We start from the raw sequence: 23,651 nt of genomic DNA on the forward strand, positions 1-23,651 counted from the left end.
AGGTACAACTGTCAATATTCCATGCAACAAAACACAACCAATAATTACCAATAATTGGTAATAATTAAGAAATTACCAATAATTAAGAGAAATTCGACGAGGAACTCAAACAACAAAAACTATACCATGCACTACCAACACTATCACTGAGAAGACATAAATGAAATGAATAAGTATTAAACCCATTGCAGTGGTGTTTCTGGCCCTTTTTTTAAACCCGAGGCGAAATATTTATTAGCCCCCCCCCCTGTCTCCACTTTAATAAAAACAAAATTTCAAAAAATTGCGAAATAATTATAATTGTTGGATTATTTATTTGAAAGTTTGTATCCCTAATATTTTTGCGCCCATACCAAGTTCCACTCCCCCCTAAATTACCAAGAATTAAACTGATTTGCCAGGTAAGTCTTATTTTAAAACATAGAAGCTCACTTCATTCTTTGAATGGTGTAAACATAATATTATAACTACATAGTTGATAATAAAATGCGGAACTAGAATCCTTTTCTTAGTTCTTAACATGCAAATTTAAAAGAAAATAAATAAAATAACAAATAGATTTGGAGATATTAAAGTCTTGGAGGTCTAATAGCTCAGGAGCCATATCCCCATACCAAAACAAAAGGACGTACATTACACCACTTTCGAAAGATGGAAAGCAAAAATAATTAGTTCTAACGGGTCTCTACCCACTAGTTGAATTAATAGGGATAAAATTGTATATTAGGGTTATATTTGTATGAACTAGGTATATTATTAGGGGTATATTAAATACAATTGTAAACGTTGTATACTAAAATGAAATTGTATTATCAGCTACCCGATTGGATTTTTTTTGGATATTTTCTAGTTTAAAGTATTTTCTTCAAAAGCTTAAAAATCCCTATAATTGCTCTCCTAAAAAAAAATTACAAAAATGTTGGATACGTCCTTTTTTGGAGGAGTGATAGGGTCTATTTTAATCAAGTGTTGAAAAAGCATTGGGGAATATTAGAACTCTGCATCTCATTGTTTTAGTTTCAGGTTAAAGCTATGGGAACTTGATATATAAAACTATGTAGTTTGATATAGTTTCTTCATTTCAAAATTTAAAAATGGCTATCAACTTCTTCTTGTCGAATTAATGGCGACTCAATAGGAGATCGATTCGGCTCAGTTTTGGCAATAAAATTTGAATTGAGTAAAACACTGTCAATTTTCCCATCATAATCACTAGTGTTGTGTATCTCCTTATGCTCATCCATTATCACTGGAGATACTATTGGTAAGTGCAATGGGAATGAAAACTCTCGTAAATAATTTAAGTAGTTAAATCCTGGTGGAAGAGGTGTCAGATTCTGAAATGCACTAAAATCAGTTCTTGGTATCTTAGATTCTCTTAAATCCACTTCCTTTTTCACCCCTCCCTTACCACTACCTCTTGTGGAAGCAGCCACAGCCATTGCTTCACCTTCTAAAGTCTCTTTTCTTAGAGCATCCAGTCTTAAGGACTTGCCGTACTTACCACGAACATACATTAAAAGACTGTTGTACGGAATTCCAAAGACTCGAGATGCCTGAGATGTTGTCATTTTTCGGTTCCAAACCTGATTTAAAGCGTCAGTGAGATCAGTGTTTGTCCAGGCTCGGGGTGGACCTCCTCTAGGGGCACTGTGTTGACCTTTACGGCGATCTGTAAAGGATAGAATTAGATTGGCAAGAGGAAAAGAGAAAAGAGAGAGAGAGAGATAATTTTCTGTTTTTTTTTTCTGGTTTTTGCCACTCTCCCAAACTAAATTCCTACGCACGCGCATAATAACAGCATTGAAAAATATATTCTGTTTCTTGAAATGCCTATTCCTAAAAGAAAGAAAAAAAATCTCTTACTACTTAATTCTATCTTGGTATGTATACAGTACCTTTATATAGCTTATGAAACAAGAGGGAATTAACTTGATGGATTTTACATATGAAAGGGCCAATTATACCTCCGTTGAGAACCAGGAAGAGTTGCAGATCAAGTCTCTTAGTACCAAACCTACATTTTATTCAATTTCGATTTTTGTAATGTTTACTGTATAAACATCGTTTCTCCAAATACATCAATTCAGCACCAATATCATTAAGGCGCGCAGGAGTTTACTAAGGGGAGGAAAAAACTATAACAAAAAACTACCCCAAACAGTCAAATTATACGGATTATTTTAGAAATAGAGTAAAATTAAAAAAAATTCAAGAACTTAAGGAGAGGAGGCATAGGACCAACGGTTGCCATCATAAAAAAGTATAGCCAATACCAATAGAAATACTTGGGAAATCCCAATTGTTTTCATTTTACTTTGAATGAACGTGCTAGGTGTCTTAAAAGACAGCATGCCCATAGATATCATACCCATACCACTTTTTTAATATTTCACTTTGGATGAATGGTGTTGACTTAGAAACACAGGATAGAAACAGTTAATCAAAAAGTTCATGATAACGAACTGTAAGGAAGGAACATTTTGACCCAATGATAACCGAAAGTCTAAGAAAAAATTTTTATAGCTGTTAATATTTCAAAAGAATCGACTTTGTATGTTGATTCCAAATATTTAAAATTAATTTAGTTTAACGTTACCCATTAAAAGTTATAAACGAGAGGAAACTTTCAAAAAAGGGTATAAAAAAAAAACCAAGGTCAAGCAATCTTAACTAAAATCACAACATCAGATTCAGAGTACCAGAGAACACTGCTATAGGGGTTTGAAGCTCCTACCAACAAAAAATGTGGAATTTTGTAATTTTTGTCAAAAGAAAGACCATAGATGCGTGTTTATTGGTGTTTGTATATTTTTTTCCCAGTGGTGATTGTATCAATCCCATGGTCTTAGAATATCAGGATAGGGCTCATTCGAACATAAATCAAAAGTTCTAGTGACCTTTCTGTGTGACCGAAACGATTGGACTTCCGATACAAATTTGATTAAACACAGTCGAAAGGTCTGAAAACTGTGCCTCTGGGGATAAGATGACCCTCCATAGACTCTGGAAAAACGGCTGTAAGTGACACAATTTGTCCATTGTTAATATATAGCATTTGTCACTGGGAAATATATAAATATTTTTTGGGGGAATTTTCTGCGGGGGTTGGGAGGAATTTTTCGCGGGAAAGTTTTCCATGGGAAATAGTATTCCCGTGAGGAGTTCCATTGGGAAACTTTTATAGGGGCGGTTGAAGAGTGGATTTCCTGGCATGATATACAAAAGTTCAGAAACCATATAAAAATAACAGGGTTTTTCAACTGAAAGTAAGGGCTTAAATTAAAACTTAAAACATACAAAAATTATTCCATATATAAGGGGGGGCTGTCCCTCCCTCAAACCTCGCCCTTCACGCTTAACTTTGACTTTTTGTCGCAATTCCAAGAAAGACTGCTCAAACGCAAGGCCGTTGAAATTAATAAATAACTTTATCTTATTTGAATATTAACAAAGAGCCAGCCAGTGCTAATATAGATAAAATTTTAATTTGACGGAAAATAATTTTGGAACCATGAGAATGTAGAATGAGAATGACATGGGAGTGAGAATGCTTACTTATCTCATTCCTGAAAGCAGATTTCTTCACTTCGGTTATTGTTATCAGGACTATTTTTTTTAGAGTTTGGGATACTATTTGCTCAGGTCACTTTTTAATTACAGTCTGTTATACAAAAGTGTTTGATCTGCACCAGACATGTTCAGCCTAATTTGAATAAAAAAAATAAAAAAGATAAAACTGTGGCGTACAGAAAGTCGTTTTATGTTATATTTACTTAGAAGAGAAAATTGCATTACAAATTAGATATAAAAAGTTGCATGAAGAAACTGACGCGGAAAAAAATAGTATTATTTATTGTCGAAGGTGTCTTCCCTGTGACACGAGGGATTGAATCTGGAAACCTTTACTCAGGATACACAGTTTCCAGGATAGTTTCATCCTCTACGCTCTCACAAGGTGTTGGAACGTTTTTTGTTTTTTTTTTACAAACCTGCCGACATACTTTTGACTAAAAGATTATAGCCATTTTTTAGTCTAGAGCAGGTTTGACGATTTATTTATATTGATGGACAATTCAGAACATGGAAATGCAGTATTGCGATATAACACAATAATCAGAAAAATAAGAACAGTACAATTTAGTTCCCCATTCAGCATTCTATCAAAATATGAGTACAGTTTTCGTTATAGTATTTGTTAAGTACCCCTCCACTCCCCAAATTCCTGTATATGTCTCTAGGCAATACAAAAATTTCCTGATTTTTTTTTTTTTTTACAATATGTATATGAAACAATTGCTGATAAGAAATATGTATAAAAAGTAATAAAAAACTCCAAAATTGAGGAATTCTTGTGAATTATTCATGGCTATATCCAGCTATAGCCGAGAGAAGGATGAGGCGGCTGCAAAAAAAAAAAAAAATTAAAACTTTAGTTTCTTACTATTTTGAAAAGATTCACTCTATTGATTTTTAAAAAAAATATTAATTTAAATATTTTACTTTTGGATTATGTACAGATTGACGCTAGAAAAATTGAAAACTTACAAAATTACGATAAACAGGGTGAAGTCAAATTTTTGTTGCACTTGAGGACAACATCAAAATTAGGCTTGACTACAACGATTTAAGATGTTAGCTTTTTCATTTAATGATGATTGATTATAGCAAAATTTGACACAAACCAGAAAAATTGACAATTTTTTAATCGTTCCCTAGGCTATATCAGAGTCTAGGGAGGCGTTAGGGAGATGGGAACAAATTATAAAGGTAGCGGTTATTGTAGTAGACAATTACAGATTACAATAGGTTACGAACCCTACTAGGAGCTTTTTTTAAACTGAGAAAGAAACGGCAATATATCTCGTTTTCCTATCTATATACAATATTTCATGTCTTCTTGTTTCTCTGACAAAAATTTGTTTACAAAATTTGCCTTTAAAACTGCGGAAATGATGAACCTACATGAGTGCCCATAAGGGGGGGGGGGGGCACCTGCCCCCTGGCTGAATAGCGGTGTCATATATTTGTATTAATTAAAAAAAAAACTTTCCACAAAATAAGTTTTCAAAGAAAAGTAAAGAGCTCTATTAAGCCAAAAATGGGCAGAAATAAAGTCAAATAATGTTCTAGGCGTAGAACTACCACAAATGACTATCAACAATTAAATGAAACTCAAAACGAACAGAAATTATTATAAATTACGGAGTAACTCAAAACGAGCAAAAATTAACATTACTAGGGCTGACAACCCCCGTGCCTTCTCAAGGCCAGAACATAACTTAGGCTTTACTGAAAAAAAAAGACCGTGGATTGTCAGTTTAAATTTAAATATACTGATATTTATTTCTTAAAATAAAAAATGGACAAAAAAAAGTGAGGAAATTTTTTTTTTTTACTTATTTAAGTAAAAAAAGTGAAAACATTAAAACATATTTGATTCTCAATAAAGCACAAATTATGTTTTGGTATTAAGAAAGCATGGGGGTGATCAGCGCTACTAATGATAGAGTTTCCTTGTTTCGAGGTTGACTCAGCTATTTATTCTAATTTCTGTTCATTTCGAGTTTCATTTATTTATTGATAGTGATTTGTGGTAGTTCTACACTTGGATGATTACTTTCCTTTATTTCTGCCCATTTTTTGCTTAATGGAGCTCTTTACTTTTCTTTGAAAAGTTTTTTTGTGGAAAGTTTTTTTTAGTTGTCACCTTTTTAGAAGTTCCCATGTTAATAGTTTGTTTTGATTCAACGTCCGCCTAAATATTTCTTATATTTGATTACTCTGCTGTTCCACAATTTCGATCGAATATGTTTGGGGAAAAGAGGATATCAGGGAGAGGGGGGGAGGCTATTTTCGCTCAATCACGCTTGAATCTTAAAATTAAACTAGAAGCATGCATTTCCAATCAAATGAGCCTCCTCTAAAGTTCACAAGACCACCTCTTCATAAAACCTTAAATCCCCCAGGACATAACTTAAAACCCTTACCCCCATACTCTGAGGGGCTGTATCAACCCCAAAGGCCGTGTTATTAGATCTTAGGACTATTTCTGAACAAATGGCTATCTTAAAATTTCTATCGGATTCATTGGGGGAGAATATGACGTGGGGAGGGATATGGCTGCCAACCAATAAATTTGACTCTTAAAAATGGCTCTTCAACGTCCCCTTTCCAATCCAATGAGCCCCCTCCGAAGTGTATACGACCCCTGTTTGCAAAAAACCTTAAATGCCCTCGGGGCATACCTTACAACCCTTTCCCTGTGCACCTTGAGGGGGTTATCATCCTCAAAGAAATATTTTCTGGACTTTTAAACTACATAAAAGAAAATAAACATATCAAGTCTTTGACTGGAGGTGTTCTGGAAGATGATGGCTGTGGGGGGGGGGTTGGCCTCTAACCAATTTTGACTATTCAAGAAGGTACTAGCCCCTTTCAATTACCAACCGACTGAGCGCTTTCCGAAGTTTATACGACAAACAAATGGCCATCTTAAAATTTCTATCAGATGCGTTTCTAGAAAACACGACGTGTGTGTGTGTGTGGGGGAGGGGGGGGAGGGCTTTTTGCCTTCTGATCATTTTGACTCTTAAAAAGAGCACTATAAATTCTGATTACCAATCCAATGAGCCCTCTCTGAAGTTTATACGACCCCCATTTCTATAAAAACGTTATAGGCCCCCAGGGCGTAACTTACAACCCTTGACCTGAGGGCTATATGGGGGGGGGGGGGAGTTATGCTCAAATACATAATTTCTGGACCTTTCAACTACACTGAACAATATGGCTATCTAAAAAATTATGATTGAATATGTTTGGGGAAATGATCGGTGCATGGGGAGGGGACTGGATGATCTCCAATCACTTTTGACTGTTAAAAAGGCCAGTAGAACTTCTGATTACCAATCGAATGAGTCCCCTTCCTATAAAAAACCTTATATACCCATGGGGCACAACTTGAAACCCTTGCTCTGAGAGTTGGGGGGGGGGGGGGTGTCATTCTCAAAGTCAAAATTTCCAGACCTTAAAACAACACTGAACAAAATGGCTATCTCAAATTTTGATTGGATGTGTTTGGGGAAGGGTTTGACGTGGGGGAGAGGGAGCTGGCTGTCCTCCATGAGCTCTTTTAAAGTTCCAATGACATTTCTTTCTACAAGAAGTTCCCTGATCTAAAAAACAACAACAATATATTGTGCCCACATCGCTCTTTACTTAGGCAGCGCTATCGCACTGCCCATGATATTTTGTCTTGAGGTTTCAATTATACAGCACTGGAAGTGCTGATTAGACCAGGTAAGCCGCCCCCCCCTAAAATTCAGTCTATGGGCGCCCATGTGAATCTACAATTAATTTTTTATATTTCAGACTGCCCCTTCAAATAAGTATATAGAGGGGGTATGTTTTTTTTTTCAGGATAGTGGTCAATGACAAAGAATTGATTTCCAAGGATAAAACTTCAACGTAATAAAACCGTGATTGAAGAAGGAAGTAGAAAAGATCTTTTATATCTAAGAGGTCTTTGGATCAAACAGCCAGCAGTAGCAAATTGTATGTACAGAGTTCCCTTGTCAATCGAAACCAAAACTCTAAAAATCAAAGTTTTAAGCATCAAATAAGCAACGATGAAATCTATTGTTCATGCTGATTCTTAATATGCAAGGAGATCAATTACAAAGTTTTTCATTAGAATGTATTAGCACATAAAATTCATAATATTAGGAATGAATATGAAGCTCCACAACACGGTATGCAACTTGAAGACATTGTGTTTTCAGTTCACACACATCAACCATGTTTTGTGAAGCAAAGCTGATTTTGGATGATCTTCAAAAAAATCTTTCTAGAGTGACCATCAATCACAGTCAATTCAATACACTAGTTTTTGATTGTTATTTAAGACAAAGATTTGGTTAGTTTTGGCTTCGATTAACAAGGAAACTCTTTACTTGCAATTTGTTACTCCTAGCTGTTTGATCCAAAGACTTCTTAAATATAAAAGAGCTTTACTACTCTCTTCAATCACCGTTTTATTACATTCAAGTTTAATCCACGCATGCTTGTGGAATTGCGAGACATCTCCTCTACAAGCTTGTCCCAGTCAGTTCTCCGATTCGCAATCCTTTAAAGGATCGGAATCTGCTCAATGCGACATATACTCGACCTTCTATAAAAAGTTCCTTCACGAGTTTAATTGGCTCCGGAACCGATGAGAGCAGGGTTGCCAACAGGCGACTTCTAAAAAGAGTACAAATCAAGGTCAAATAAGAGCGATTTTTGCTCAAAATAAGTGCAAGTCAAAAAAATTGTGCATGCCCTCTTCTGAATCCAGTCTGAGGTGAAAAAGAGTGCATTTAACATGAAAAGTGAGCAAGTTATCAACCCTGTTTCTTCGATTAAATGCACTTTTGAGGAATATACCAACTACTGACGTTTAAAGCGAATGAAAACTGACACCCAAAAAGAGCGAATTTCCTTCTTCCATATCCTCTCTGAGATAAAAAAAAGAGTACACTTAACACGAGAAGTGTGCAAGTTTGCAACCCTGTTTCTTTGGTTAAATGCACTTTTGACGAATATGCCAACTACTGACGTTTAAAACGAATCAAAACTTACACTTAAAAAGAGTGAATTTTACTCTTCCGTATCCTCTTTGAGTTAAAAAGAGTGTATTTAACACAAAAAGTATGCAAATAGGCAACCCTGTTTCTTTGGTTAAATGCACTTCTGCCGAACATGCCAGCTAGTTTAAAGTGAATGAAAACTGACACCTAAAAAGAGTGAATTTCACTCTTCCGTACCCTCTCTGAGGTAAAAAAAACACGCATTTAACACGAAAAGTGCGCAAGTTGGCAACCCTGTTTCTTTGGTTAAATGCACTTTCGATGAAAATGCTAACTACTGACGTTCAAAGCGAATGAAAACTGACACCTAAAATGATAGTTTAACTCTTCCGTTTCTTCTCTGAGGTAAAAAAAAGGGCATTTAACACGAAAAGCCTGCAAGTTGGGAACCCTGTTTCTTTGGTTAAATACACTTTTGACGAATATGCCAACTACTAACGTTTAAAGTGAATGAAAGCTGCACCCAAAAAGAGTGAATTTCACTCTTCCTTATCCTCTCTGATGTGAAAGAGCGCATTTCACATGAAAAGTGTGCAAGTTGGCAACCCTGGATGAGAGACTTTTTAGTATTCCGATTTTATTGCACAAGCAGTACTCAGGCGCCACATTCCGCTCTCCATATTGCAAAGTATCTTTACTGTAATCTTGTCATAATCCAGTTCTCCGATTCACAATCTTTTTAAAGATTCCAACCTGCTCTGTGCGACGATATAAGCTTGACCTTTTACAAAAAGTTCCTTACCCAGATAGACAACCGCTTGATCGACCATACATCCTTGCATTTTATGCAAGGATAAATATAATGCAGGAAATAAAATATTGAAGGAAATAAAGAGAATTAGTGGAAACTGTCTTCTCTCAAAGGTTCCATAGTTTCTTTTCGCAGGAAATTAAAAACAGATTCTAGTTCTATTGGCTGAATTCCGTCCTTTCCAAAATCTATGCACATTTGTGCTCAACATCAATTCTGCCAAATTATTTCTATTATTTTTTCGATTGCAATGTAAAACAAAACCCATCTCGATGTTGATATTTGACCTAAGCACGACTTTTTCTCCTTTAAATATTTTAAGAAATGAATGCAAACCCAGTTTTGTAGGAAATAAAACAGATTCCAGTTCTTTAGATGAATTCCGTCTTTCCCAAAATCTATGAAAACACTTTGTACATCTTTCACGCACATTTCTGCTCTATGGAAATTCGGCTAAATTATTTCTAGGATTTTTCCGATACTGTCCCTTCTCAATGGTGATATTTGACCTAGCCATGACCTTTGCTCCTTGAAATCCAAGCAATTATGGCACACCCCCCAGTTCTATTTATGCCATTTGAGACACTTTCACTGATATCAGCGTTGGCAACACTTTTCAAAGCTTCAACTAGCCGGTCTTGCGCCTTGATTTTGCTTAAACTAAAGAGAGCAAGTTTTATGAACTGAAAGTAAGGAGCAACATGCAAACTTAAAACAAGCAGAAATTATTCCGTATTTGAGGGGAACTGTTCCTTCCTGAATCCGTTGCTCGTTACGCTAAAGATTTAGTGCTTTAAAAGACTTTCTTATTCCAATTCAATGGCCCGTGTGTTTCGGGAGCCGTTCTTAAAGAATTGGAGCAAAAAGTCGAACTTTTTGCCAGTAAAGAGCTAGAGATTGAGGAGCAAGCGAAATAATTTCTCTCTGTTTTAAGCTTCAATGCTGATCCTTAGTTTTAGTTGAAAAAACTTGTTTTTTATGTATCTAATTTCTGATCCTATTTCAAATCATGCCCAGGCCCAACCTAAATATGATTTGGGCTACCGGCCCCATAAAGCCCACCCCGATTTCTTGCTTCTGAATTCTATGAACCAATAATTGCTAATTGATTGGTATCATTCTGCCTTTTCACGTTTTTCTGCTTAAGAATTAAAATATTGGATCATAACTAACATTTTGGACAAAATTTAAATTTTTAGTCAAAATATTCCATGAACAGAAGATTTGTTGATATGGATGAATACTGCGTAGTAGATCAAAAGTCACACAGGATTATCATCCATATGAAATTCTGCGTGACTGTTGATCTACTACTCAGCTGAAGCCATCGCAACCTCTAAATATGGTTATTTGATGGCTAAATACATAGTATATATATGATTAAATACACTGTAGGCTATATAAAAAGGAAAAAAGAAATATTACCAATTCAAATTACTGAAAACAAAGCTCCTAGTAGCATTAGCCAGACCCCAAGATATTTTTTGGTGAGACTAATGATGCATCACCTCCCCCTTTCCACATGTGTGACGTTAGGTATGTCATTATTATATTTAATGCTACATAGAAAATATTTTCGCAATAGGGGAGGAACTATTATCCCTCCCTCCTGACTATCACCAATAATAAAGGCACAAACCAAAATTTTCCATGGATCAAGAGGGGTTAGACATAAAAAAACATAAAATAAAAGTTCAAAATAGGGATAAAATCCTTTTTAATAGACAGTGTATAATAAATTTCACAAAAAATACCAGATATTTCGGTCACATATACAGTGACCGTCATCAGTAGTAAAACTAAACTCAGTTTAATTTACTACTGATGACGGTCACTGTATATGTGATCAAAATATCTGGTATTTTTTGTGAAATTTATTATACACTGTCTATTAAAAAGGATTTTATCCCTATTTTGAACTTATATTTTATCGTCATGGAAAGGCAATGTGGTCTCCGAGATTATCTATGGGTTAGACATCAATTCCAATCCCCTTCTCCAAAATCAATTCTATATTTGTTATTGTGAGATTATCAACGAGAGTTGGGATATTTGGGCATTAAAATGGACTTTGAGGCGTCTGCCCATCCCCCACATCTGCAAAATGAACCACCACACCTCCGTCATAATAACTGATGCATACCTACACATCAGTGTGTATAATTTTATTTACAAAATATGAACCCAATCAGGAGGGGGGGATATGACCCAGCAGTGCTCTTATTCAGGCTTAGTCTAAATGAAGGGAGATGAAAAATTAAGTCTTACTCCTCACCATACCCCTTCTATATTTATCTGAAGACTCGTGTAGAGCTAGACAATTTGGGTGTTGAAATGCGCTCTTTTGAGCATCTGGCCCCCCGTCAACACAACAAACCACCGCCTTTTCTTCAGAATAGATGATGTGCAATTATACATCACCAAACATAATTTCATAAACAATCAAATAAAGCAACTTAAATTAAGCACTAAGATAAATTAACCATTTACCTTGAATGGACTACGCAATTTTTTAGGAACAAACGCACCATCGTGTGGCATTACTTCCTCTACAACTGGGAAGCTCAGCATATAGTTTTTATGATACTTTTAAATCACTTGACAGTCTCAGAATTTTAAGTCAATAACAATTTGGTCCTCTTTGGGTCAAAATCGTAGCTTGGTGCCACAAAATAGCTGAAAGCGCCACTTTCTCGTGGCAAAATCTTACTGGTTACTTAAAAAGAGCACTAGAATTTAAATTTATGTTCCAATGAGGCCTCCCCCGATCTTCTAGGACCACTGGTTCCATAGAATCCCCCCTGGGAAAAAATAAATGAATGCATCTGTGATCTTTCTTCTTACAAAAAATACAAAATTCCACAAATGACTTGTGAAATAAAAAAAGAGAATTTTAACAATACATATGATAGAGCATACTTGGAACTAATTCATATTTCTTGAAGTATTCCTTCTTCGTAGGAGAATAAGTTACTCAAAACATTGACACCCGACCTAAGGTTAACTCTAATTGTCTCCGAAGAACGTTTTATTTTTTGAATAATCTTTCTTCGTTTTTCGGCGGATATTTATTACAGGTTTTAAGAACATGCTGAAAACCAGAGTATAATATTTCAGCAAGGGTTTTAAGCTACTTAAGACTAAGTGTACATATCTTATTTAAAGTCTTTGATACAAAATACAGTTGGTACTTTTTTTCAAAAGATTTATGGATTGGATTGCTTTTAACTACTTCATTTGCTCAGAAAATTTTCCAAATAAAAGTTTTGTCTTCCGGTAATTTTTCACCCTAAGTACTCTCCCATTCGAGCTCCCAAGCTCAAATGACTTCTCCCATTTTTGTCCGAAGAATTTCTTTGTTCTTCCGCAAAAGACTTGATAATGACAATACAGAGGTAAATCCAATCGTACAATACTCAAAAACAAAATACTACAAAAAAGCACATGACAAAATAAAAGGGATATTTACAAAAGAATCATCTAACATTTTTGAAAAGATACGCATATGGTTTCTTGAAAACTTATTATACCCCGTATAGTGACCCCGTACGCGGGGTCACTTTTGAAGAGTTTTGTCAGTACTTGTTCCGTAGGTGATTATACTTTGGTGGAATCATGGGTTTCCAGCGAAACCCAAGTAATCATACTACAGAAATAATCCCGTAAAGTATGATATTAACATTTGATAAGTCCGGTCTTGTCTTTATATAGTGAAGGTAAAAAAAGATTGTTTCTCTTTCATTAATATACTGTAACTATTCCATAAGCCATTAATAATTAAAAAATTCATATGATATTCTTCCATTTCTCCAAAATATTAATTATAAGCTAAAAATGTTTGTACATAAAGTTATGCATTTTCATAAGAACATTTGTACAGAAATTCACTTTAAATGGTTCCATAGTCAAATCGAATATGATATTCTAGAGATTTCAATCTACTATTGAAGTCCAAACCATTTTGATTAATATAGGCTAACCAATTTGCGTCGAAAATTACATTTTTTTCTACTGAAAAGTACATAAATATCAATAATTTCAATGTCAGAGTTTCCACAGAAAAAATTTGATTTTCTTTTGACGTGTTTGAATTCAATAAGCAAGTCACAATTCCAACAGAAAAATTGGATTTTTTTTGGGACTTTTTTTAATTCGAGCAAAACATTGTTTTGGAAATCAATTTTTTTTTTACAGTGTAGGGTCTCTAAATTGTTATTGGAGTTATAACCTTACTTCGAAGAAATACGTTCCGAATGGGTATAATATATTTGCTGATAGAGAAGCACTGACGAATATACACATATGACACTGACAAGAACGGATTGTCGAATCTAAACAAAAATAAATTGGGGATAAGAAATAATAGGCTAGTTAAAAGTAAGTATCCCAGTTAGTCCTTTGAGGGGCTAAAATCCAGTTTAACCTCTGCGAGGGAGAGGGGCTGTACCAGAATTATTCTCATCAAAACAATAGCAAAAGGGTTGTCGGATCTTAAAGAAGCTTGGTAAGATTTAAAGAAAGGGAGCTCGCACGAGGAGTAGTTTTCAGTTGCAACGAGTAAAGTTTGAAGCAAAATCAGCAATTTTAGAGGAGCGAAAGAAGAGACACCCTTAAAGTATCTCCACCAGGAGAAGGGGTTATAGGATCTCATCCAAATTTGGTGGGATTAAAATGAGTTCCAGTTGTTTCCTATGAGGGTTCTTACCCATTTTTGAACCCTGTCAGGTGAGGGTCCTCAAACTTCTTGCAATCACGACGAACAGATCGGAAAATCTCAATAAAGCTTCATGAGAAGTAAAAGTAAATGTCAAAAAAGTAGTTACTAAAAAGTAAAAGTAGTTACCAAAAGGGTAACTAAAAAATAATGTAAAATAATTTCTCTTTGTTTTATGTTTTAATGTCAATTCGTACTTTTATTAAAAAAAGAAACTTCCTTTTTCTGCTCCATTTGCCAGTTATTATCTCTTTGTTTGATGCTTGATTTACCCGAAATTCCCCTTTATATTTTCAATATGCTTCCTAGTATTTACTTTAGTTTATCCGGTCACGTCCTTTGCACAAAATTTCTTTATCATTTTTTTTTCTATGGAGAGGAAAAAATCAAACGTCATAACAAATTAAGGAAGATTAACTATAATATGTAAGACAAAAGTAGAAATTATTAGCTGATTAGAGGATCCTATACGCGAATAACTATTGTAGAGAGCAACGGTTTTTTTTTTCAAGTGCCCTACTAGGACACCTTTGGGCTAGTAAACTTCACGCTGTTCATGAGTTTTTCCTAACTAGTTTTCATATAATTCACCTGTTTTAAAGACTTTCTGCTCCCCTAAAAATATTCTCTCTTCCGTAAAGTTCCAGCGTACGTGCCTGTTCTATTTAGGGCCAATAATGGATGCCTCTAACTAATGTGTTTCATTAGTAAGACTTTAAGTAAAGTCTAATGAGTATATAATATAATTGCTACATTATCTGCTTCTCTTGTATTTCCAGGGTAATGTAATTGAGCAGATCGATCATTTGTCCGTAACTTACTTTTACACTGAAACTTTTAACAATAGACTAATTAATAGTTTTTTGCTAAGGACTCATACTTTAGTACGATATAACATGAAAAAAATATTAGAAATTAGGGTAATTGTGTTTTGATTTACGGAAATCTAGCGAATTGAAAATGTGAAATCACGAGAGAGAAATTTAACAAGTTAACCTCATATAGCTTGTCCGGCAAACTTTTTTTGTAACTAACCTGAATATAAGAAATGTTTATATTAAATTATGCACTTGCCAACAAGAGGTAATTTTGTTTACACTAAATTTTCATATTGATACTTGTAGCGTGAGCCGTCACGTCGCGTCGGGTAGCAGAAAACTCTTGTAACTACTACGAGACTTAGGAAGGAAAGAACTGAAGGATTTTAGCTTCAGCCTTGCCCAACTACGTCAACTTGTTAACTACGAGGTATTAAAATTGTTTTTGCCCTATTTTTTTCTCCCATTTTAATAATGATTGACGTATTCCTTTTCCCTTTTTATCCTGGCATGCTTCTAGTTATTGCTATAGGGTCTTCCTTCATCCTATTTTAGTTCTGACAATACTTTTACATTTTTAACATTGATATACTAATATGGACACATACCAAACAACACTGTGTTACATGATGTACATATATTTTTTCTTTCCGTTCAGATACTAAAACCTACCAGTTGCAAAATTATATCCAAATAAATTTTTTTACCCACGAAAATTCAGCAGCATCCAGCACATAAAGAACTCAAATCGTCTCTGTGTAAAATTTCAGGCTATTTTTCGAAATTTTCTTAAAAAAAAGACATTTCACTATTATGACTAATTTAGATAATAGTTATCATCCCCGAATCAGCTAGAAATGGCAATCTTTTCTCACTTGCCAGTTTTTTTAAATGCATTTTTAAATTTTAGTTACTATGGGCCGTGGTCCGTATTTTGCTAGGTTGTAGCTACCGCTGCAAGCAGGATTTATTAAAATTTAGAGTCTACTAATTTAAGATATCCGGGTTGCAGCGGTAGCTAGCAACCTAGTAAGAGACGATCACGTCCAATGTTAAGAAATATAAAAACCCATAGCTCCTAAAAAAGGAGTCAGATCAAAACAAAAAGTACACCATTAGAACCGCCTTGTCCGAAACCCCTGTATATTAAACTTTCTGTCCATTGGCTTGAACGGCAAGGGAAATATATTGGCTTGAAAATCAAGAAAATTGGCAGCTACTACAAGATTCTGCCTAACCGGGATATTTTTTTTTCTTGTTTTCCAGAGATAGCTTGGCACTGGAACATCGTAGAGAGTTTTTAAATGGCTCATTTTAAAAGAAATTAATTGGGTTAAAAATCTTTTGTAACTCAAATAAATTATTTCTAAGAGAGAATAAACTTTTCAATTAAAAACCGCATTTTTGATGTCTTTTCATACTGCAGTCTTTCAAAGATATTTGATTTTTGTACATAAATCATAATCGTATACCAGCGGTAAGATTTGAACCCACGCATCTGAAGAGACTGGTGGTTATAATAAAGAACGACCTCTTACCTATGCTAAATTTTATACGCCACTTAATTATAGTATAGGTTAGTAATTCAACAGATAGCATGGCACTGGAACATTGTAGAGAGTTGTTCAATGGCTCATTTTGAATGAAATGAATGGGGTTAAATTATAATAAAGAACGACCTCTTGCCTATGCTATATTATATAGGCCACTTAATTATTACATTAAAAGACGATTATTGGAATAACGAACAATTGTATACATTGGAATTTACAATAAAGAACGACACCTAGCCCATGTTAACTGAAAGCTTTTTCTTTCTCCTCAGCTAGCTGGGCACTGGAAAATCATAGAGAGCTGTATAATAGCTCATTTTAAAGGAAATTGCTACATCTAGTGCTTTTTGTAATTAAAAATAAAATAGTTTTTAAAGTAGAATCAATTTTGCCAAAAAACTGCATTTTTGATGTATTTTCATGCTGCATTGTTTTCAAAGATATTTGAATTTTGAAGTTACATTATTACATTAAAAGACGATCATTGGAATAACAAACAATTGCATACATTGGAATTAGTTAGCTACTTGATTGTTTGAGGTTCGTCTCTTACTATTTCAAGGAAGAAAAAACCGTAGGCTCTTTCTTGTTTGTAATCAGTTTATTATCCTGATTGCAGCGGTAGCTAGCAACTTATATAACGGACCGATATAGTTCATCCTAAATGGTATATGTCAGTTAGTTTTGTTTTTTTTATAAAATCCGGGTTGTAGCGGTAGCTAGTAACCTAGTAAAAGACGATCACTCCCCTTAGTAAAAACTAAAGTAACCCATAACTCTTGAGAAAAGATTCAGATTAAAATTACATTAAAGAACAAACTATAGTCCATAGTAACTGAAGTATTATAGAACGTCACATAAGTATTCTAAAATCCGGGTTGCAGTGGTAGCTCACAACCTAGTAAGAGACGATTACGCCCCATAGTAAAAACTAAAGTAACCCATAACTCCTGAAAAAAAAATTCAGATCAAAACAAGAAGCACACTATTAGAACCGCCTTGTCCAAAACTTATATATATATTACATAAAGGATCGACGTGGTTCATTATAAATTATATCCGGGTTGCAGCGGTAGCTAGCAAACTAGTAAGAGACGATCACGTCCAATGTTAAGAAATATAAAAACCTATAGCTCCAAAAAAAGGAGTCAGATCAAAACAAAAAGTACACCATTAGTCCGGGTTGCAGCGGTAGCTAGCAACCTAGTAAGAGACGATCACGTCCAATGTTAAGAAATATAAAAACTCATAGCTCCTAAAAAAGGAGTCAGGTCAAAACAAAAAGTACACCATTAGAACCGCCTTATCCGAAACCCCTGTATAGTAAACTTTCTATCCCTTGGCTTTAACAGCAAGGGAAATATATTGGCTTGAAAATAAAGAAAAGTGGCAGCTACTACAACATTCTGCCTAAACGGGATATTTTTTTTTCTTTTGTTTCCAGAGATAGCTTGGCACTGGATCATCGTAGAGAGTTGTTCAATAGCTCATGTTAAATGAAATTAATTGGGTTAGAAATCTGTAGTAACTAAAATAAATTAGTTCTAAGAGAGAATAAATTTTTCTACCAAAAACTGCATTTTTGATGTCTTTTCACACTGCAGTCTTTCAAACATAATCGTATACCAGCGGTAAGATTTGAACCTACGCCTCCGAAGAGACTGGTGGCTAACACCAGTGCCTTGGACCACTCGGCCAGGCTGACCTCTCATATTCCGGGTTGCAGCGGTAGCTAGCATCCATTAAAAGATGATCATTGGAATAAAAACCCATTAAATACATTTGATTTAGTTAGCTACTTGATTGTTTGAGGTTAGTCTCTTACTATTTCAAAGAAGAAAAAGTCTTAGGCTTTTTCCTGTTTGTAATCAATTAGAAAGAGTTCTATCTTTAAAATGAGTTACGTAGTGTTTTGAGTCACTTGAAAACTTATATAGATATTTTTGCAGTTTACATTATAACCTTAGCAAATCTGAACTGAAAACTAAAAAAAGATAGAATTTTTTCTTTGGAAATATAGGCCAACACTACAGAGATGTGTACTATATAGGTTAAGCCAAACTATTATTATCTTGCAGAAAGATAAGCGTGTATAAATATTACATTCCCTTATTATATTACTATCTTTACATGTGAGCAATAATTTTATACATGTGTCAGTTCTCGAAAACAGCTCCATATTTTTTCGAGAATCCGGGTTGCAGCGGTAGCTAGCAACCTAGTAAGAGACGATCACGTCCAATGTTAAGAAATATAAAAACTCATAGTTCCTAAAAAAGAAGTCGGATCAAAACAAAAAGTACACCATTAGAACCGCCTTGTCCGAAACCCCTGTATAGGAAACTTTCTGTCCCTTGGCTTGAACAGCAAGGGAAATACATTGGCTTGAAAATCAAGAAAAGTGGCAGCTACTACAACATTCTGCCTAAACGGGATATTTTTTTTTCTTTCTTCTTTTTTTGTTTAAGACCAAAGAATGTAACAGACAACATACAACTTCCTTGGAGTCAGCTGTCAGGATTGCAGCAGAATTATTAACATTGGAGCAGGATTAGAGCAGATTTACCAATGTTTAGAGTCTACTAATTTAAGATCTCTGATTAATAACAAAGAAAGTAACAGACAACACATAACGTCCTTGGAATCAGCTGTCAGGTTTACAGCAGAATTATTAGCATTAGAGCAGATTTACCAATGTTTAGAGTCTTCTAATTTAAGATCTCTTAAGACCAAATTAAGTAACAGACAACACATAGCTTCCTTTGAGTCAGCTGTCAGGATCAGAGCAGAATTATTAACATAAGAGCAGATTAGAGCAGGATTAGAGCAGGTTTACCAATGTTTAGAGTCTACTATTTTAAGATCTTTGATTACGACCAAAGAAAGTAACAGACAACACATAACTTCCTTGGAGTCAGCTGACAGGATTAGAGCAGAATTATTAGCATTAGAGAAGATTAGAGCAGATTTACCAATGTTTACATTCTACTAATTTAAGATCTTTGATTAAGGCAAAAGAATGTAACAGACAACACATAGCTTCAATTGGAGTCAGCTGTCAGGTTTACAGCAGAATTATTAGCATTAGAGCAGGATTAGAGCAGATTTAGCAATATTTAGAGTTAGGATTATAGCAGCATCATTGTATTCTAACAAATAATTCAAGGCTTCTGCTCCATCTCCAAACAGGTGTAAGAAATTTAAAACTGAGGTATAACATAGAAACTGAAAAAAAACGTTTCTTCTTTCTGCGGGTTATAAACAAGCAGTTGCCTATACAAGGAAGCCTTTTTTACATTACAGAAGAAATGGAAAACAATTTTGATATAAAAATCTCTGATTTCAAACAATTTTTGCAAGTGAGAAAAAGAGATAACATATATTACTAAATAAAAACCTTTAAATATCTTAAAAAGGAAACAACATAGGGGAAAACAGATTGTAGCAATTGATTAAATCTTCTGAACATTAACGTATAGGTTACATATCTCAATTTGGCCCAACATGACCCTTTGCGTTTTTTTTTGTAGTACTACAGTTGATATACATAAAAATTATAAATTTTCTTAATGGTGAAGAGAAAAAGTTTTTTGACGAAGGTCTTTTATATACTGCACCTTAGTTGAAAACATACCCTTTCAACCAGACAATGTTGACCCCACTGAAGGGGGGAAGGACGGAGGGATGTCAAAGTTTAGAGGCTCATGATGATTGTATACTATATACCCTTTACCCTTTCAGCATTATATACCCAATATACATATCCTTTCAACATGACCATGCTGCTTAATTCCTAATACCAATACCAATAAAACTGTTGTTTTAAATAAGACAACACAATAGCGTTGACTAAGTAAAGACCAGTGTCTTCCTCGTCTATTATTTATTCATTATTTTTCACTTTTACATTTATTGGCCCCTGCTCTTTTATCCATTTTTTCCCCTTTTGCTACCTCTTTTTTGATTTTTCTCATATTTGTCTGAAGAAGTTAGTATAACTTTCTGTTGCGCATCTTATGTGCTACATATTAAGCTGACACATCAAGCTCAGCTTTCCGTTGGCTAGAGCTGTAATTCTGTTGTAACTATTTCTATTGTATTAGGACATATTTGATCTAGGTCTATTCAAAAGCTTTTGACAGGTTATTTCAAAGATAAAACATATTTATAACTAAGCAAAACACAAAAACCAAAAAAAAACACGTGTCAAAATTTTATACAATTTTTTCTGTGAAACAAAAACAACATAACAAAAAAAAAGACTATTTTTCCTCAAGCTTTACTTTTTAGAATTCTGCTATTTAAGGACAAGAAAAGCTCTTTCCATATTCTATCATTAACAGTTTGATAACTGCAATTCAGGTATTTTTGTCGATAATACAGAAAAAAAAAATTAAATACACTAATTCTGCAGACACTGAAACCGTCTTCACGAAGGTTCACACCCAACCAAAATGTTGCCTAAGAAATCGTAGCAAATCTAAATTTATCTTGAAGAATATACAACTGCAATAGTACCAAGGACTTGCTATTAAACTATCTATTAAGTTGAAGTTAGTGTAAAACTTTCTTTTTAATTCCTGCTGTGGAATGAAATCTATACGAACTTTTTTTTTCTCCGAGTCGACATAGATCTACTTCCGTATGACCCAATGAAAGGGGGAAGGAAGAGGGGACGTCAAAGTTTAGAAGAGTTCAAATGCTCCATATTATATGTCAAACAAAAGGAAAACTTTATTTGAAGTTAAATAGGATCCTTATATTTGAATCACATACTTCTGTAAAAGGCATTTATTTCTTACCATGGATGTCTACATTCACCGGTGAATCCCCGAAATACCTTTTTTTCTCCTTGAATTTAATCAGCGTTGCCAATCAACTTTTTTAATTTAATGCAAGGTTTGATAAGGACAGGTTAGGTTAGATTAGTTTTGGTTAGCTTAGATTTTTAACCCATTTCTGATAAACTAACATAATCTAACCTAACCTAACTTTAACTTTAACCAAAATAGCTTGCCTAAGACTGAAAAAGCTGACTCGCAAAGCTAAATGAATCCAAGCAGAGAAAAAGGACTTTCGGACATTCACCGGTGACTATCGACATCAACCAGATTTTGGACATTGACGGTAACATATACATTCAAACACGAGGGGAATAGGAGAGACAAGGAGGGGGAGGGGGCTTCTGCCAAAACCTGCATAAAGACTTGAGAAATGCCAAGAAAAACGCTGAAGTGTGAAATCAGTATATTCGAGGATATATAATTCTTTTTTCTGCATCAGACTCCACCTCGTCAGAAAGCAGTGTTTATTAGCTTAAGAATATATGGGCAATTGCTTTAGGTTTTAATGAGACCCGATACCAATAACGGTTACAGTGTGTTATGCATATCTATGCATGTACAATGTTAAATGGGTCCAGCGCAGTGCCAAGGGATCGCAATATCAGAGTAACGATGCCATATCAAAAAGGCCTTCTGATTCTCCATGCTTTAATTCTATGACTATCTACCTTACTTCTGCCCTAGGAATGACATATGGACGGATGATAGATAGAATTATCTATCCGCAAGTGAAATGACATAATTTGTATACAATCTTAAAAATGACTTATGCCTGATTTGCCTCTCACTCCCTCGGACTATCTGACTTTGCTTTTTCTACAATTAGCCATGGCTTGACGCACACAACTACTTGATTTTAGTTCAAAATCAACGGACGCCCTGCCCAAAAAGAGCAAAACATCAACTAAGTTACTGTTTCCTACAGGTAATCATTCAAATGCAAAGGAACTTTACAAGGCTCACATTTCCCTGATGGTTTTCATTTCCCGTCTCGCAAACGGCATGTAAATAGAATTTCCAAGAACAATCAAAGAACAAAGACATGAAAATCTTTAAGAATTGAGAGAAGTCAGGGAATTGTTCGACAGAGAACCCTCGGCTTTCTCTTCATTTCAGTAATTGAAGTAGTGGATGTGCGGTTTTTTTACGCAGACATGAAAGCACTTTTGTGTGAATTTATCACCGAATAAAGAAAAAGATCCATGCTAGTTGATAAAACGATCTAGTAGAGTTTCTTGCAATCGTAAGTGATTTACAATGACACAGGAAAAAAACTAATTTTTTCCGTAGAAGAGAAGAAAGTGAGGACTTGCCTTTCAATAAAATGAAACATACTAAATTTGTCTACCTAGAAATGAAAAATCTTAGTCTTCATTTCGAAAACGAAGATCTGTAAGTTAAAATCAGCATCAAAGAAGAAGAAGAGGAGATAGAGGAGAGAGAAGAGAGAGGGAGAGAGAAGAGGCAAAGATGGATAGATATATACACAAAAATATGATCTATATATATATATATATATATATATATATATATATATATATATATATATATATATATATATATATATATATATATATATATATATATATATATATATATATATATATATATATATATATATATATATATATATATATATATATATATATATATATATATATATATATATATAGGGGAGACCGGCCATAACTAGGACAAAAATCTTCTTTCGTATATTGCTCGAGTCTCGATGAAGCTATCTAAACGCTTCAAAGACCAGCCAATAGCCTAAACATTCTAGTTTCTCCAGAAATTTTACCCATTTTTAGAGGTTACTTTTTTTTGAAACTGGCAAAATTCTAGTCAGTCATTTTGCCCCAGCTATCACGATACCTTCCAAAACTGGGACATAACGATGGGGTTAACAGGGACATAATGTTATACCAAGGGTAGGTGCATATTTTCTTACTTTTTTTCCTAACTTTCGAATGTAAACATATAAAAGTAAGCAATATTCAAAAACGACATAAAACTACGGCGATATTCAATTAGATATTCCATAAAAGACATCACTGAAAGACTCTTTCGGCAGAACTATGGAAAATATTCACGCAAATCTTCCTGAAAAGAGACTGATGTCATCTGTGTGTTGAACAGGTGATATAATTTGAACTACCTTGTTTTGGATGATTTGAACTCTTTTATAACAAGAAATGAATTTACTTGCACAAATGGGGATGAAAAATAGAATGATGTCATTTTCAGGATTTTGTTAGGGAAATGAAATTTAAGACGGCAGATGACTCCAAGGGACCTTGAAAGTTTATTACCTACTAATTTTGCATGGTCTTTCCACGAAAGATTC

General features: G+C 34.4%; 1 protein-coding gene across 1 annotated transcript in view; it reads right to left on the reverse strand.

Moving 5' to 3' along the window:
- Positions 1-220: 220 nt before the first annotated feature.
- Positions 221-23,651, reverse strand: part of LOC148951951 (uncharacterized) — a 181,467-nt gene continuing 158,036 nt past the window's right edge. Inside the window, exon 6 of the mRNA XM_089089106.1 lies at positions 221-1,672. Within this exon, the coding sequence (XP_088945232.1) occupies positions 1,089-1,672 (584 nt within the window). The 3' untranslated portion in view covers positions 221-1,088. The remainder of the gene's footprint in view (positions 1,673-23,651) is intronic.

This window comes from Artemia sp. Qi Xiang Cuo, chromosome 5, assembly GCF_049724085.1.
Source record: "Artemia sp. Qi Xiang Cuo chromosome 5, ASM4972408v1, whole genome shotgun sequence".
In the NCBI taxonomy this organism is placed as follows: domain Eukaryota; kingdom Metazoa; phylum Arthropoda; class Branchiopoda; order Anostraca; family Artemiidae; genus Artemia; species Artemia sp. Qi Xiang Cuo.